Below are 18,436 nucleotides of genomic sequence, written 5' to 3' on the forward strand. Positions count from 1 at the left end.
CCAACCAAATTTATAATTTGAAAGCTATGAAAGTACACTATTTTTCGTCTTTAATAAGAGATTCCACTAAAACAGTACAAAACAAACCCAAGCAGACAAGACACCATGTCTCAGAAACACAAAACAAAACATCTCCATAGTTATAGAGGTATCTTTGTCAGGATTTTTATGCTGTGATAAAACACCATGATCAAAAGCAACTTGGGGAGGAAAGGTTTTATTTCATGTGACATTTCCATATCATAGTCCATCCCAGAGGGAAGTCAGGACCGGGACCTGGAGGCAGGAAGTGAAGCAGAGGTCTTGGAGGCTGCTTACTGACTTGCTCCTAATGGCTTACTCAGCCCTCCTTTTTATATCATCCAGGTCCACTTACCCAGGGGTGGCACTGCCCACAGTTATCTGGGCCTCGCACTGTATCGATTATCAATCAAGAACATGCCCTATAGATTTGCCTACAGGCCAGACCTTTGGAGGCATTTTCTCAATTACAATTCCTTCTTCCCAGATGGCCCTAGCTTATGTCAAGTTGACATAAAAACTAGTAAGAACAGGTGTAAGACATTTATTTCAGAATTTTGTTTTACTAACTTTCAAAAGATCTTAAAGCATATTTAAAATAGTGTAAGTCAAGGCAGTTAGAAGTAAAACCAGAAATAAGTAAAATGTGGGCTAAAGATATCACTCTGTGGTAGAGCATTTGTCTAACATTCTAACAAAATCTTGGCTTTGTTCTTCAGCATTGCAAAAGCAAATTAATTTTTAAAAATCTTCCTCATAGCAAGACGGTTATGGTCCTTGTCTCTCTCCCTCACTTAGTCTGACCCTCCTGCTTTAGCTATTTCTCGCTCAATCTTTCCCTTCTCTGTGCTCCCCCACCTACTCTCTTTCTCCTGGGAATTAAACCCAAGGCCTTGACTATGCTAAACACGTTCTTTCACTCTTCTTTTTACTGAGTAGATAAATCTAGTTTGTTTAATAATTTTGAGGGGTTGGTGTACATTAGTTATTTATGTCACTTGTATTAGAATAATGCCTCTTGCCTAATACATTGTTAGATGACAATTTTTTAGTTTCTAGTGGCTAGTATTTTAATATATACTTCAACAAAGCATTAATAGTCTAGGATAAGAAATTTTTGACAATAGGTGATTTTTATCCCATCAAAAGTCATATGTTCTTACTTTTTTATTATTGGATTTAAATAGTATATCAGGTGGATGGATATAGTAGTGACATACAGCTTGGATGTGAAATAATGTCAGCATTTCAGATGTGTTTGCACGTGACTCAGAAGCCTGGGCTATATGATATCCTGTCAAAACAGACATATAGGGGGCTGGAGTGTGAGTTGGTAGAACAGTTCTTGCTTAGGAGTTACAAGATTTACTTCCCAGGACCTGAGATGGAGGGATGGAAGGAGAGATTGAGAAAGAGCAAGCTGTTATGCCAATGTGTGTTTATCCATAGACACACAAACTAATTGAGGGAAATGCTTTGAAAAGGTTGACCCACATCCTCTCATTCAATTCCATGTATAGAGTATTTGTAACTTAACCAGGTAGGTCATACTATCTGATTAAAATGTCATAATAACTTGAAAAGATATGTTAAATTTTGAAGGTTTAAAACTCTAAGTAAATTAGTTACAGTATATATATATACATATATATATATATATGTATATATATATACTGTTTCCATCATAATACTTGTGATAGTATACATTATAATGCTTTTAAAATATACTAGTTAGAAAAAAAAATGCTATTTAGTCTGAGATTGTGAACTCTATAAAGTTTTCTTTATTTACAGGATTTTATTTTAGCAGATGAAACATTTCTCTTTGTGAATTCCTCCCTTCAAAGTCTGAATCATTTACTTTATGATGAATTTATAAGATCAGTTTTGAAGATTGTGGAAAAATTGGATCTTACACTAGAGAAACAGACTGTTGGAGAGCATGAGGTTAGAAATTCTTTTCAATAAGTATTTTGGATCATTTTAATACCTCTTTGCATGCTGAGGACAACAGTACATCTTTAAGGGGGAAAGGAAAATGGGTTTCTTTGCAATGATTATGTGCCATTGGTGCTTTTCTGCTGCATATAACCTAATGTATAAAATGTGTTATCAACAGATTATCCAAAAAGTGATTTATATGCTTAGTGTGTTAAAACATTTGTTTACTCAGGTGTGGTACCACTTGCCTGTTAACAACATTTGAGAAGCTAAGGCAGGAAGATGATGAGTTCAAGGCAAGCCTGGGTTACCAAATGAGACTCTGCTTTAGCAAACCTATATGTGGCCAGCACTTATGTTAGCTGGCTCACAACCACCTGTGACTCCACCTCCAGGGTATCCAGAACCCTCTTTTGGCCTCTACAGGCACCCATACACATGTAATATATCATACACAGAAACATACATACACACAAACACACACACACACACACACACACACACACACACGCATGCACACATATAAATAAAAGTAAAAATAAATTTTAATTAAAAAAGAAAGACTATTCAGCTAAGCTGGACTGGACATGGTGTCTCATTTTGGTAATTCTGGCACTGTGAAAACTGAGGTAGTAAGATTGCCATCCTGGGCTATAGCAAGTTCCATGTCAGTATGTACTACAGGGTAAGAACCTGCTCCAAGACACACATAAACAAATAACACAAACCTTTCCTAAAGATGCTTTCTGGAACCTTGTATCAGAAGCTCCCCTACAATTTAGAACATGCCTGTCGTCGTTAACTTTAGCCACTTCTCATTCTGTGATGTCACCTGCCACTTGTGTTACAGCTGGTCTCCCAGTCATTTGCAGGCTCTTACTCTGTAGTTTTTGTTTTGTTTGAGACAGAGTCTCACTATCTAGCCTAGGCTGAACATTTAACTCACAATCCTGCATTGGACTCCAAAGTGCCAGGATTACAGGTATGCACTACCATACTTGGTTTTTGTTTTCACTGGTTGTTTAACCTTAGAACTTGAGTACAAAAATTATATCTGACAGCAGATTTGATAACACAAACTTAAAAATATGTTTAAAAATGAGCTGGGTGTGGTCTTTTTATGCCTATAATTCCAGATCTTGGGAGACTAAGTAGAAAGATAAGGAGTTTAAGGCCAGCTTGGACTACATAGCAAAATTGAGGGTCATCTGGCTACATAGTACCCAGTCTCAAAAAATGCATATGTAAATGTAGCTGTAAGTTTGCCTGTGTCCCGCCTGTCCTGCAGCTGCTCAGACCCAAGTAAACACACAGGCTTATATTAATTATGAACTGGATGGCCTGTGGCTCAAGCTTCTTGCTACTTGCTCTTATATCTTAAATTAAACCATTTCTATTAATCTATGTTTAACCATGTGTTCCTTGGCTTACTGGTCTGCTGGTATGTTGTTCCTTGGGTGGCAGGCTGATGTCTCCTCAGCGCTGCCTTTCTCCTTCCAGTCTCTCTCCGAATTCCTGCCTCCCTCTAAACTGCCTTGCTATAAGCCAAATCACCTTATTTATTAACCAATAGGAGCAACATATATTCATAACATACAGAGAGACATTCCTCAGCACATAAATAAAATAAAATGTATTTTCCAAAAATAAGTATCTTTCATTTGCCTTATAACTGTACATTATTCTTTTATTTAGCAATTAGAAACTCATGAGTCATTAATGATACTTTCTCCTTTTTGAAGTTTGTCTCTGTCAAGGTGTCATCATCATTTTCAAAAAATAACACTCCCTTTATGTTGGCTATATGTTGATTTCCAACACTTGGGAGGCAGAAATATGAATTAGTTCAAGGGTAGCCTGGGCTACAGAGTAAAACTCTGTCTCAAAACCTTTTAAGATGAAAAAACAATACCCTCCCCACCTTGTATTTTATATTTGTCCCATTCTTTCTTGTGTGTATTTTGGTTTGCTGCTTCTATAATTTCCATTATTCTTAAAATGTACACTCTGGAGAACTCAATTACCTCTTTCTCACTTCTGCATTCTTTACTTATAAATCAGTTCTATATGATAATTTCATTGGAAAGTTGTTTGTTGTTGAATGATGTGTTCAAAGGAACAATTCTTCATTTGGGACAATTTTTCAGGATGGAAGCATTACTGGTGTTTGGGTGATCCCAACTTCAGATCCAGCTGCTAATTTGCACCCTGCTAAACCAAAAGATTTTTCAGCTTTCATTAACCTGGTGGAATTTTGCAGGTATTTTGTAGAATTTTAATTATTTAAGAGTAAAAATGTATCATTTTATTACCACTAACAGAAAAGATCTATAATATAAAGAGTTGAAATAATCTAAAATTGTTTCTATAGACCTTTAAAATATTTTGAGCAGTTTAGACTTAGCATTGCATTTTTTTTTTTTTTTTTTAGAGTTAGAAGACCTCAGGCAGGAAAAAAGGAGCATACATATTCTCAAAGGTGTTAAAATGCCTAAAAATGTTATAAATGGAATTGCCCATCATTTTTAATGTCTCATAATTATAAAGCTGAGTAAGAATTAATAGGATGAAATTTTCTTCCTTAAATATTTTGTTTTTATAGAGAGATTCTTCCTAAGAAACAAATAAGATTTTTTGAGCCATGGGTGTACTCATTTGCATATGAGTTAATTTTACAGTCTTCACGGTTGCCGCTCATCAGTGGTTTCTACAAATTACTTTCTATTACAGTGAGAAATGCCAAGAAAATAAAATATTTTGAGGTAAGTATGTCTTTTTTTTTTTTTGGTTTTTCGAGACAGGGTTTCTCTGTGTAGTTTTGCGCCTTTCCTGGAACTCACTTGGTAGTCCAGGCTGGCCTCGAACTCACAGAGATCCGCCTGGCTCTGCCTCCCGAGTGCTGGGATTAAAGGCGTACGCCACCACCGCCCGGCTGTCTTTTTTTTTTAAGAAAATTTTTTCATTCATTTTACACACCAATCAAAGATCCTCCTCGTCCCTTCTCATCCTCCTCCCCCTCCCCCCAGTGTCCCCTTCTTCCATGATTTTGTTGAATATATTTTCTGTATCTTTGAGTTGGTATTCTTCGCTTTCTTCTATCCCTATTATTCTTAGGTTTGGCTTTTTCATGGTGTCCCAGATTTCCTGGACATTTTGTGTTATGAATTTTTTGGCTTTGGTGTTTTCTTTGACTGATGAAACTATTTCCTCTATTGTATCCTCTGCACTATAGATTCTGTCTTCCATCTTTTATATTCTGTTGGTTATGCTTGCATCTGTGCTTCCTGTTATTTTATTCAAATTTTCTATTTCTAACATTCCCCCTGTTTGTGTCTTCTTCATTGTTTCTCTTTCAATTTTCAGATCTTGAACTATTTCCTTCATATGTTTAATTGTTTTTTCATGGTTTTCTTGGGATTTATTGATTTCTTCCAATTTTTTGTCTTTCTTTTCCTCAATTTCTTTAAATGAATTTTTCATTTGTTCTTTAAAGGCCTCTAGCATCTTCATGAAGTTATTTTTTTTTTTTTTTTTTTGGTTTTTCGAGACAGGGTTTCTCTGTGTAGCTTTGCGCCTTTCCTGGAACTCACTTGGTAGTCCAGGCTGGCCTCGAACTCACAGAGATCCGCCTGGCTCTGCCTCCCGAGTGCTGGGATTAAAGGCGTGCGCCACCACCGCCCGGCCACTGTTTTTGTTTTTTTTGTTTTTTTTTTTTTTTGGAAGTTATTTTTAAGGTCACTTTCTTCTGCTTCTACATTGTGATGTTCAGGTCTTGCTGTTGTAGAAGGGCTAGGTTCTGGTGTTGCCATATTGCTCTTTATGTTGTATGTGTTTTTGCACTGACGTCTACTTATCTCTTCCTCCAGTAGGTGCAAGAAGGGCCTGTGTCTGAGCCAGCTGCTATTGGTCCAGTCTGTGTTTGCTATGTCTGTGTCTCAGGGGCCCTCTCTGGGTCTCATCTTAGCTCTTGGTCTAATTAGAGCTAGCAGATTCTGTATCTCAGAGAGCTGCTCTTGTCCCAGTCAAAGCTAGCTGATTCTGTGACTCAGGGATTCACTCTTGGTCTTATCAGGGCTCCTGGTCCAGTCAGAGCTGGCAGATTCTGTGTCTTAGGAAGCCACTCTTGGTCTAATGAGAGCTCTTGGTCTGATGGGAACTGATGGATTCCTTGTCTCATGAAGTTACCAGGGTCGCAAGCAGATGGGTATTAGGGTAAGGAGTGGGTCTTGTAGATTGCAGGGTCCAATGGTGGGTTTTGGTGGGGGAGCCTAGCTGCGGGGAGTTTTCCCAGCTGGCCAGCAACTGGGGCAGAGTTGGGTGAGGTTTCCCGGGAAGTGGCTGTGTCCCAGGGCCGAGGTAAGTATTTTTTAGGGACTGGAACAATTCTTGTGTTTGTTTTAAACCTCTTGTGTGTATAGGGTGCTTATAAAATATATGTTTATGGCGTATGTAGTTTTAAAGTCTAATTTTAAGAATTATACAACTAATATGTGAATGTCAATAAGAAGACTCAAAAAGTTAGTAGCATTTTCTACTCTGCTTTGTGTGTGTGTGTGTGTGTGTGTGTGTGTGTGTTTCTAGACAGGGTTTCTCTTTGTTAATAGCCCTGGCTGTCCTGGAACTTCTGTGTAGACCAGGCTGGCCTCAAAATCACAGAGATCCACCTGCATCTGCCTTTCAAGTGCCCAGCTTCTACTCTGATTTTTAAGCACATTTTTAAGAGTCTTCTAATTCAAAGTCATCCTGTCACCAAAGTGTTACTCTAGAGGTCTCATATTTTCTCAAGACTTAGCTAATCAGAGGTCCTTCAGGCTCCAGACATCTGTGTTACAAACCCTTCAGTTGACTTGGTGCTATGAAGTTTGGGAATGACTTAATTTGTACAGCTGAGAAGCCTGGGGTGCAGCCAACATGTATTTTTTCACGGGAAGATGACAAAAGGATGGAGTTAGCCTTTACCTATGGCTTTTGGACAGTCATCTACCTTCTCCCCTGCTCTGTTTCTACTGGGCATCTGCTGGGATACACCCTTGAAACATGTGGGAACATGAAATGCATTCATCCTCTGGGCAAAGATTAAGAACTGGCAGATAAAGGTGTAGAAGTGCTTGATTCTTGCTTGACATACTAATTTGCTACTTTATTCAACAGAGAGTTTGCCCAAAGAGTGTGAAGCATTCTGAAGATCCAGAAAAGGATTCTTGCTTTGCTTTATTTGCTAAATTTGGCAAAGAGGTAATATTTAAGTAGTCTGTCTTAATGTATTACAGGATATTCTTTTTTTTTTTTCAAGACAGAGTTTCTCTGTGTTGCTTTGGTGCCTGTTCTGGATCTCGCTCTGTAGACCAGACTGGCCTCGAACTCACAGAGATCCGCCTGGCTCTGCCGCCCGAGTGCTAGGATTAAAGGCGTGAGCCATCACTGCCCGGCCAGGATATTCTTAAATGAATGTATAGTGAAGAAATCTAGTGATTGTCAGTGATATAGTTATTTATAATTATTTTGAGTTTTGTTTGTTTGCTTGTTTGTTTGAGACGGTCTCATTATGTAGCCTTAGCTGGCCTGGAACTCACTATGTAGACCAGGTTATCCTTGAATTCCATTGCTCTGCTTGCCTCTGCCTCCTGAGTGCTAGGATCAAAGGTGGGTGCCATTGGGCCTCCCCCCCCTTTTTTTTGATAGAATACATTTATTTATGTATGTCATGGTACACGTAAGGATGTTAGATGATAAATTGCAGGAGTTGGTCCTCTCCTTTCACTCTGGATTGCAAACTCAGGTCATCTTTCATCAAGTCTTGGTGGCAAGCATCCTTAACTGAGCCATATTACTGGCCCTGAATATTGATTTTTTAAATTCAGATTGGTAGTGAGGTTTTGGTTTATATTCTTGATTGATGGGCTTTGGATTATTTTTTTTTTTGTGTGTTTACTTATTATGTGATGTGTGGAGGTCAGAGAACAACCTACCAAAGCCCATTTTCTTCCACCCTGTGTGTCCTGGGGTGTCAAACTCACATTGTCACACTTGATGGCAAGTGCTTTTGCTTGTGAGGATCCTTCTGGTTACTTTTTGTGACAGGGTCTTGAAATGTAGCCAAGGCTGTCCTTGACCTTATGTCTCCTCAGGTAGGCAAGTGTTGGGATGGCAGGTTTGTCTTGGTAGAAAGGTCTTTTAAAAACTTACCAAGAAATTGCTGTTTTAAAAGTCTCTTGAATTCTTGGAAAATAATTCAGCTGAGTGATGACAACTCAAATATAGTTGTTATTGCCCTATATTAATGAATAATTGTTTCATAATAAGGGCTTTCATTATGACATTTTTCTGTCTACCTATAATGTACATTGATCATACCTCACTCCTTCCCTTAGCTTTTTTTTTTTTTTTTTTTTTGGTTTTTCGAGACAGGGGTTTCTCTGTGTAGCTTTGCGCCTTTCCTGGAACTCGCTTTGGAGACCCAGGCTGGCCTCGAACTCACAGAGATCCGCCTGGCTCTGCCATCCCGAGTGCTGGGATTAAAGGCGTGTGTGCCACCACCGCCCCGGCATCCCTTAGCTTTTTATATAAAGGGGAGTAAGTACTTAAAACAAATAAACCTTTTCTGAGAATTATTTGTATTCATAACAAATAAAGACTGCATGCTTTGCATGCTTGTTTTTCACATTTTAGAAGAGGATGAATATTAATTTCCTAAATGTAAGCTATATTCAGATACACAACTTGTTTGTGTGTTCTTTCTTGTTAAGGTATCAGTTAAAATGAAGCAGTACAAAGATGAACTACTGGCCTCCTGTTTAACCTTTGTTCTGTCGTTGCCACATGACATCATTGAACTTGATGTTAGAGCCTATGTTCCTGCATTGCAAGTAGGTGATTTTCTTCAATATAACCTTACTTTTATCACCAATTTGTTTACTAGAAGACATGGAAGTATCAAGATTAAAGCAGGGGCTCACCCAGCAGCCTCTGAACACTTCCTAGCTGGGAGGCTTTGAATACCAGAGGTAGCTCTGCTCCTTTACAAATTGTGCTGAGGATTAGGTCTTGCATGTGCTAAAAACCTGCAGTAAATCCCCAGCCATGGACCACTGTCCCTAGTTTTCCTCTGGTGTTTTAAACTATGCCTATTTACAACCTTTAGCAGTTTCTAGGGGCTAACAATAGAAGCATATCAATTAGAAACTGTAAAATAGGGCTAGAGTGATGGCTCAGAGGTTAAGAACATTGACTGCTCTTCCAGAGGTCCTGAGTTCAATTCCCAGCAACCACATGGTGGCTCAAAACCATCTATGATAAGATCTGATGCCCTCTTCTGACCTGCAGGCAAAATGCAGACAGAGCACTATATACATAATAAATACATAAAATCTTAAAAAAAAAAAAAGAAACCATAAAATAATTGATGGTTTTTGTTTCTGTATGTATTAAATTCCTGCTTTAATTTTCCTTGTTTGTATTGACATATAGATGGCTTTCAAGCTGGGCCTGAGCCATATGCCTCTGGCAAAAGTAGGTCTGGATGCCCTCGAAGAATGGTCAGTTCACATTGATAAGTCTATAATGCAGCCTTACTACAAAGACTTTCTCCCCTGCCTTGATGGATACCTGAAAACTTCAATCTTATCTGGTAAGTTTTACAGAACTTGGGATGAGTATCATAAATAAAATTGCAGTGTGATAATAAAATTGGACTATAAGTATTTTTTCCAACTTGTAAAGTTTCAACATAGAATATTCAAAATGTATTTGATTGGTTTTTCTTTTAAGTTATCATGTCTCAGAATTTGTTAATATTTTGGAAACTGAAGGGTTTTTTTTTTTGGAGGTTATAATTTAAATACAAGATTTCTTCCTTTCCTTTCCTCAAATCCTCCGATATGCCCCTTCAAATGCAAGACCTGTTTTTTCACTGTTATTGCATGCATATATGTATATGTGTATACTTGTATATTCCTAAATATAATCTGTTGTCCATATAATATTACTTGTAAATATGTTATCATGGCTGACCATTTACACTGGACAACTAATTGGTGTGCTGAAGCGTTATCCTAATTATTCTTATCAATAAAAACCAGGAGTCAGATATTGGGGTAAAAGCTGAAAAATCAGAGAAGCAGAAGAGCAGCCACCTCTCTGTCTCTGTCCCACCTTATCACTCCTGTCTCTGCCCAGCCTTATCACTTCCTGTCTCCTGTCTGAACAGACCTCCAGACCTCTATGCTTGACTAGTGGCTAGCACCATCCTCTGATCTCCAGGTTAGCTTTATTTGTCAGAACACAAACAAAATATCACACAAGTGTGCTATTCCTTAGGAAGACCACCTCTCCCTCTCCCGGCTTTCCTCAGTTGCATGTAGTTCTTTCTGTATGGTTGAGGCCATGTGCGCTTTTCTCTGTTCAGTTTGGCATGTTCATTGGCGTAATCCTTGTTCAGCTACTGTTAGGCCAGTCATGTTAGTAAAGTCTTTATGGGTGTAGCTTCTGATATTGGTAGGAGACATCATATCTGCCCTCTCTTCCATAGTGTTCCTTGACCCTAGGTGTGGTAGTGCTTTGTAGATGTATCCATTGGGACTGGGCCCCAAAATTCTGCATTATGATTGATTGTGGTTTTCTGTAGTAGTCTGTCTATTGCAAACACAAGTTTCTTTGATGAAGGTTGAAGACTACACTTAGTATAAGGACAAATGTTTATAATTTGTTGTTAAGGACTATGATGGTTTAGTAAATTAGTGGTTTTAGGATTCTCCTCCAGTAACATTGACTTCACTGGCACTGATTTTTTTAGCTGGTTTATGGTACCAGACATGGTATCCCTTTTGTTGAGAGGGTCTTAAGTCCAATTAGAAAAGCTATTGGTTACCTCCAAGGTATGTGTGCCAAGGGGTTGTCATGCCATGCTGGTTACTGATGTGGTTCATAAGCATCATAGCTGGGGAAGACTGTTGATTGCCTTCTTCCTTTGAAAACCTGAATGGTGCCTTCTGGTACCATGAAAGCTAGTCCTCAGGGAGAGGACTTTAAGGTCAGTTCCAGCTCAGGAGTCTCTGGGCCCTCTTTCTGAAGTATATAATGTGTTTAGCAATAGGGACTTACCTTCTACCTCTAGGTGTTGAGTAGCCAAGGGGAACAATAGACTGCATGTTTTGGGAGTCTTTTGGACAGCCTTGACCAACAGCTCCAAAGAGGGCTTCTTGGATCTGGTGTTACAAGTTTTGTTAGGTGGTCTTTGGCTCTTAGAGGGAACATGGTCAGCCCAGATGAGAAAAGTTCATTAAAACCACATATGTAGATTTATACACAAAATTATATGTATTATAGGTTTTTTTTTTTTTTTTTTTTTTTTAGGTAGTTAATAGTATAATTCCTTGTGGCTTTTCCAGACATTCTTATTGTTATTTTACCTACCTCCTTTTTCTAGTTCTATTTCTCTGCAAAATTTGCAATTGTGTTTCTCTTTACAGCTGAATAGTATTCCTGTTTAAGTACCACATTTTTATTATGCTTTTGTTGGTTGAAGGACATTTACGTTGTTTCAGTTTCCTAGCTATTGTGAATAGAGAAGCAATGAACATGGCTGACCATGTGTAGAATATTAAAGTCCTTTGGGCATATGCCAATGAGTGATATAACTGGGCCATATGGTAAATTTATTTTTAGTTTTTGAGAATTCCCCACAGTTATGATTTCCATCCTAACTGCTCCAATTTGCAATCCCAGCAAGAGAGAATGAGTGTAATGATATGGCAAGAGAGAAGCCTTGGTGGGTGGAGCCAAGGTGCCCCACGGTGGGTGAGAGACAGAGATGGCATGCATACAGTGCTCAGTGCAGAGTTTTATTATTAAAGGGAGAGAGGAGAGAGAGAGGGGTGCCTGCTACCTCTGGTGAAAAGGGGGAAGAGAAAGAAAGAGTGAAGCAGGAGGAGTCCTTTCTTAAAGGGAACAGAACGCAGGGCATGCCAGGTATTATCTGCTTATTGTCCAGGATTCCAAGAAGTGGGTCTTGTAGCTTGAGTTTTCCTGCCTTGCCCACAGTCAGGACAAATCTCTCTCACCCGCCAGTCCCATAGCCGCTCAGACCCAACCAAGTAAACACAGAGACTTATATTGCTTACAAACTGTATGGCCCTGGCAGGCTTCTTGCTAACTGTTCTTATATCTTAAATTAATCCATTTCTATAAATCTATACCTTGCCACATGACTCGTGGCTTACCGGCATCTTCACATGCTGCTTGTCATGGTGGCGGCTGGCAGTCTCTCTCCCACTTAACCTTCCACTTCCCAGAATTCTCCTCTCTCGTTGTCCTGCCTATACTTCCTGCCTGGCCACTGGCCAATCAGTGTTTTATTTATACAGAACGATGTCCACAGCAGGGTCTGAATGCTAACAGTGAGGATTCCCTTTTCCCCACCCCTTCTAGCATTGTTGTTCACTGTTGCGTTGATCTTTGCCGTTCTGACTGGAGCAAGATGAAATATCACACTTGTTTTGATTTATATTTCTAATTGCTGGCTTTGGCGAATACTTTTTTTGAGCTTTTTTTTTGAGCTATTTTCACCCTCTTTTTGAGAACCCCCTATTTAGGTCTATTTTCCAGTAAGTCATTTGTTTTTTGACTTTTTTTTTTTTTTGAGTTCTTTATTTATTCTGGATATTAGTCCTCTGTCAGATGTATTAATCCTTTGTCAGCTGGCAAAGATTCTTTCTCCCATTCAGTGGGCTTCCTCTTCACCTGGCTGACACTTTCTTTAGCTGTTCAGAAGCTATTTAGTTTCCTGAAGCCCCACTTGTCACTTGTTCACCTTAATTCTTGGGCAAATGGATTTTTTTTTGCTTTTTTTGTTTTTTTGTGACAGGGTTTCTCTGTGTAGCTTTGATGCCTGTCGTGGATCTTGCTCTGTTGACCAGGCTGGCCTTGAACTCACAGAGATTCGCCTGCCTCTGCCTCCTGAGGGCTGGGACTAAAGGTGTGTGCTACCACCACTGGGCTTGCACATGGAGTTTTATTCAGGAAGTCCTCCCCTACACCTGTATCTTGTAGAGCACAGCCTATGTTTTCCTCTAGCAGTTTCAGATTACGTGTTTAGGTCTTTGATCCATTTGGAGTTAAGTTTTGGAGCAAGGTGATAGATATGGGTCTAATTTTATTATTCTGCTTGTGGAATCCAGTTTTTCCAGTGCCATAGTTTGAAGATGTTTTCTTTTCTCCAGAGTATGTTTTTGGTGTCTTTGTCAATCAAATATTAAGTGGTTGAAATTATGTGTGCTCATGTTTGGATCTTCCATTTTGTTATGTTGGTCTACATGTCTGTTTTTGAGCCAATACCGTATTGTTTTTATTACTATGACTCTGTGATATATCTTAAGGTCTGGAAATGTAATCCCTTTAGCATCCCCCATCCCCCCCCCCCCCCCCCCAGGATTGTTGTGGCTATCCAGGGTCTTTTGTGCTTCCATTTGAATTTTAGGATTGGTTTTTCTGTTTCCATGAGGAATGAGATGGAAATTTTCACTGGGAATGCTTTGAATTTGTAACTAGCTTTTGGTAGAATGATCATTTTTACAGTGTTGATTCTAACAATTCATAGCATAAAAGTCTTTACATTTCTTACTGTCTTTCTCTCTTTATTCAGACATTTAAAGTTTTCATTGTAGAGGTCTCTCACTTCCTTGGTTAGGTTTATTCCTAGATTATTTTATTATTATTAATTATTATTATTTTATTTATTTTGGGGGGGGATTTTTCGAGATAGGTCTTCTTTGTGTAACAGTCCTGGCTGTCCGTGAATGCTTCTTTGTAGACCAGGCTGGCCTCGAACTCACAGCTATCTGAATGCCTCTGCCTCCAGAGTGCTAGGATTAAAGGCATGTGCTATCACTGCCCAGCAATATTTTATTTTTTTTTTAAAGATTTCTTTATTATGTATACAAATGTTCTTCCTGCATGTATGCAGGCCAGAAGAGGGCACCAAATCTAACTCCAGATGGTTGTGAGCTACCATGTGGTTACTGGGAATTGAACTCAGGACCTCTGGAAAAGCAGCCACTACTTTTAACCTCTGAGCCATCTCTCCAGTCCCTTATTTTATTTTTTAAGGCTATTGTGAATGGGAATATGTCTGTGATCTCAGTACGACTGTTGTTGGTGTATAGAAAAGCTATTTATTTGTGCAAGTTTATTCTATATTCTATCACAATGCTGGATTTGTTTATGTTTCTACGAATTTTTTAGTAGAATTTTTGTGATTGTTAATCCCAAAATTCTCATGAAAGAAAGGACCAAGTCCACAACTGTCTAAATTAAAGCAAACTGTATTTAGGGGTACCCAAGCCTGGCCTGCTGGCTGCCTCCAAGTCCGTGGTTTTTAAGAGCAGCTCCCACTGGCCTCTCCAAGTCCCTTTTATAGGAGAAGTGAGGTATTCACAAGGGGTGAGGGCACTTGGCAGGTATCTGTTGTTAAAAGGTTACAATAAAAGGGGAGGAATAAAGGCAAGGATACTTACCGAAAGCAAGAATACACATCAAATGAATGGGGGTTACAGTCAGTTTACATCAGACCAAGAGCTTATTCTTGATTACAAATGGAATCTTTAATTAGCACGGCATGTCTCTTAGCTAGGAACAGATAGGAACTGTGTTGGTTAAGCGGCGGCGCTCGTGGCTGACCGCTGCCCACAGCAGCCATGCCGACAGGGGAGAGTGCTGGATGTATCGGTGACAGAAGAGTCAGGAGTCATAGTTACCTTTCTAGAGCTTTATTGAGAGAGAGGGTGTGTGTGTGTGTGTGTGTGTGTGTGTGTGAGAGAGAGAGAGAGAGAGAGAGAGAGAGAGAGAGAGAGAGAGAGAGAGAGAGGGAGGGAGGGAGGGAGGAAGGAGCGGGGAGTACGGAAGGAGACAGTGTGGAAAAAGAGAGGTCACAGAAAGAGCATGCTCACTTTTTAGGTTGGGACGCTGTCGCAGGCTGGTGATGTAATTAAGGACATAATCCTTACATTCCAGACTTTCGCTTATTATAAAAAAAAAAAAAAAGCAGGTAGATGAGAATAGGGGCATCGTTTCTTTCAAAAACTGCTTCCAGCTGACTATTGTATGTTGGTAGGCTCTTGGAGGAATGGGGAAGGGGAGTCTTCTGAGGTAGACAGGCGTTGTGGGATGCTGTCTGCCATCCATTTGCTCTGGAGACATGTATCTCTCTTGGCTGTGTCTGGGAACCTTCTATCTGACAAGATGCTGGTGACATAGAAAAAAAGCTTAGAGAGAAAAGAATCATTATTATTTTATGTTGGTATATCCGGCCTGTCCAGATGGATTTTAAAACATGTTAAGCTTTATCAGAGACAGATTATTTAAGGCACCTGTTTCCTTTACTAGTTCGGCATCCAGGAGACAGGTGATCAGTTGTTAAAAGCATCTCACAGTAATAGATGTTTACATTAAAGTCTTTTTTTGTAGTGCCCAGACACTTTTGGGTCTGGGGGTGTAAATACCTTTTAGTTGTTACAGTTTCTTACTTGATGATCTCTGGACTCTGACTCTGTGGTGGTCCTGTACCATTATCTGAACAGTGAGTTAGAACAGGGAACTGGGAAGAGAAAAGCTTGTGGTGCATGAGAACTTACTTTTTTGAATTAGGGACAAGGCAAAGATCAGGGCCATGTCTGTATGCACATGAGAAACACAGGCAGTGGATCTGGAGTGAGACAATGAGCTCTTAGCTGGAAATCTTTTTTCATTAAGTGACTCTGAAAGTGCAGTTAAATCTGGTGAGGTGGTAAGGCTGTCCTCTGTACCTGACAATAGAGAAAGGAGAGGTGACATCCCAAAACTCCCAGGACCATGTCAGTGGCTCTGGTGTCCAGAAGGAAAGAAACGGGTCACTTCCCTGCTGTGTTCTGGGTTCCCTGCCATGTCTGTAGCCAAGCCTAGGTCTGCTGGAGGTCTTAGCTTGATGTACCCATGAGTCTTGGCGCCTGGGAGTGGTCAGCTGACTGGTTGTCTTTCTAGGTGGCACTTTTAACAAGGCTGTTGATGGCCTGGCAGAGCATTTGCTAGCCCATGGCCTTTTTCCTCACTTAAAACAGGGACCCAACAGCTTTTGGGAGTCAGCGAGTGCCGGCACTTGGCAATTTTATTTTTGAGCTTTTATCTCTTTCCTGGCACACCTTAAATGCCACAGATGACTCTTTTGCCTGTGAGGTCAGGAGCCTTGCTCTCCAGATGCTTAAGTTTTAGTCGGGGAGGTCTGGGGAACAAGAGATGGATTTTATTCTGTGTCCTGAATTTTTTTTTTTTTTTTTTAATGATTGTTGGCTTAAGGACAGCTTTTGGAAGGTCTGCCAGGAAGGTCTTTGGAAGACTTGTCTGAGGCTATAAGCTGATTTTTGGCTTAGAAGCCATCCTGACTACTGTAAACTTATTTGTATGGATCTTAGCCGCTTCCAGACCTGTGTGTGTCTCTCAAGGCAGTTTGAGAATGAGTGGGTGGAGTTAAGGTGAGTTAGGGCAAGAGTGGTAGAAGCCGCCCAAGCCCGCCCATTTGAGCCCGCCCACTGCTGATGGAAGTCAGACAGAAAAGGTTGCAAGTGGCAGAGGCAGAAATGGGGAGGGAGAAGGGTTGAGAGCTTTAACAGAAAGCTTGGGGATAAAGTAACTTTTTTTTTTTTTTTTTTTTTTTTTTTTTTTTTTTTGGTTTTTCGAGACAGGGTTTCTCTGTGTAGTTTTGCGCCTTTCCTGGAACTCACTTTGTAGACCAGGCTGGAAAGTAACTCTTATTTGCCCGTTCGCTGGCAGAAGTTCCCGAGACGATGTTATGTGGCCAGGTTTACCGGTACCTGGCCCTATCCGCCAATGTAGGTGGTAAATGTATCCGCCCCTTTGTCCCATGGCTGTAGCCGAGAGAAAAATAAAAAATTGAAATACCAAACCGGGATCAGACTCCAATCTCACGTGTCCCCAAGAGTGAAGAAAGATCTAAAAATCAGCTCAAGTTTGCCATCCTCTTCGTCAAGGGATGGGATGGGCTGCGGCTGTACTGCATTTGGTCCACGGTGGACCTAAGACAGCATTTACCCCCTTGTCAGGAGCGAAAATGTGCCTGCCATTGTCAATACAGCCTGAGTACAACCCCCAGGGTGTCCGTCGCAAAGAATATTGCTTAGAGTACAGCCGCGAGAATGGAGGACTCACTCACTGTGGTGAAGAGTCATGGCGGGGGTAGCAGTAGTGGTAGCTGTGTGGGGGTCCAGCGGAGGCAAGGGATGCACATGCGCTCGCAGTCTCACGGTTATGCTGGATGGGGGAGCAGGCGGCAAGTGGCAGCAGTCACTTCTGCAGGTCTTCGGTGGTCTATCCGAGTCAATGGCACCAAATGTTGGTTAAGCGACAGCGCTCGTGGCTGGCTGCCACCCACGGTGGCCATGCTAAACGGAGGAGAGTACTGGATGTATCGGTGATGGAAGAGTCAGGAGCCATAGTTACCTTTCTAGAGCTTTATTGGGAGAGAGAGGATGAGAGTGGAGGGGGGAGGGAGGGAGCGAGAGCATGGAGAGGGGGAGTACTTAAGGAGAGAGTGGAAAAAGAGGACACAGAAAGAACACGCCTGCTTTTTAGGTTGGGATGCCGTCTCAGGCTGGAGGAGAATCACAAGCCATAGTTACCTTTCTAGAGCTTTATTGGGAAAGAGAGAGACAGAGACAGAGAGAAACAGAGAGAGAGGGAGAGAGGGACCGCCCAGGAGGGGAGGGGAGTATGGAAGGAGAGAGTGCGGAAAAAGAGAAGACACAGAGCATGCCCGCTTTTTAGGTTGGGATGCCATCGCAGGCTGTTGACGTAATTAAGGACATAATCCTTACAAACTGTTTTGACTATAAACAGAACTCATAACCTGCAAGATAATATTCTTAGTTTCAGTTTCCCATTAACCTGTCCGGTACGTTTTCAGTTTGGGTTTTACAGTGGTCTCTGATGTATAGTATCATTTCATCTGCAAATAGGGATAGTTTGACTTTTCTTACCCTATTTGTAACGCTGTAATTTCTTTCTCTCGCCTTATTGCTCCATGTTGTGCTTTGAGAACAGTGTTGAAAAGGAATAGGGATGGTGGATGTTATGTCCAGATCTTGAGGATCCTGAAAAGAACCACAGAGACCAAATCCCATTATGTAAAAGCAAAGAGCCTTTGTTTCAAGCCTGGAGTTTGGTCTCTCTGTCTTTCTGACATGGTGAGAACAGAGAGCCCCGAGCCCAGTTGGGGTAGGGTTTTATCATAGCAGAGGTTGGGTTGAGGGAATTTCTAGGGTTCAGGACCTTGATTAGCTGACATTTGTCTAGGGGTATCTATAGAAGGGAAATAGGTGTGTGCTAGGCTTAGATTCATCCCTCGATCTTATCTAAGGGTTGGAATGTTTGGGATGTCAGGTACTTCCCCTTAGATGTTGGCCCATCCCTGGGTGGATCCCTGGGTGGTGTT

At 40.6% G+C, this 18,436-nt stretch overlaps 1 protein-coding gene across 2 annotated transcripts in view; it reads left to right on the forward strand.

The window, feature by feature from the left end:
- The window catches only part of Prkdc (protein kinase, DNA-activated, catalytic subunit), a 237,871-nt gene that overhangs the window by 26,279 nt on the left and 193,156 nt on the right, over positions 1–18,436 (forward strand). For both annotated transcript variants that reach the window (XM_052739941.1, XM_052739943.1), the window contains 6 exons: positions 1,816–1,968; positions 4,110–4,222; positions 4,565–4,724; positions 7,114–7,197; positions 8,709–8,828; positions 9,430–9,589. In XM_052739941.1, coding sequence (XP_052595901.1) covers positions 1,816–1,968; positions 4,110–4,222; positions 4,565–4,724; positions 7,114–7,197; positions 8,709–8,828; positions 9,430–9,589 — 790 coding nt within the window. The remainder of the gene's footprint in view (positions 1–1,815; positions 1,969–4,109; positions 4,223–4,564; positions 4,725–7,113; positions 7,198–8,708; positions 8,829–9,429; positions 9,590–18,436) is intronic.

Source organism: Peromyscus californicus, unplaced genomic scaffold, assembly GCF_007827085.1.
Source record: "Peromyscus californicus insignis strain IS unplaced genomic scaffold, ASM782708v3 Scaffold_16__1_contigs__length_79575227, whole genome shotgun sequence".
Classification (NCBI taxonomy): Eukaryota; Metazoa; Chordata; class Mammalia; order Rodentia; family Cricetidae; genus Peromyscus; species Peromyscus californicus.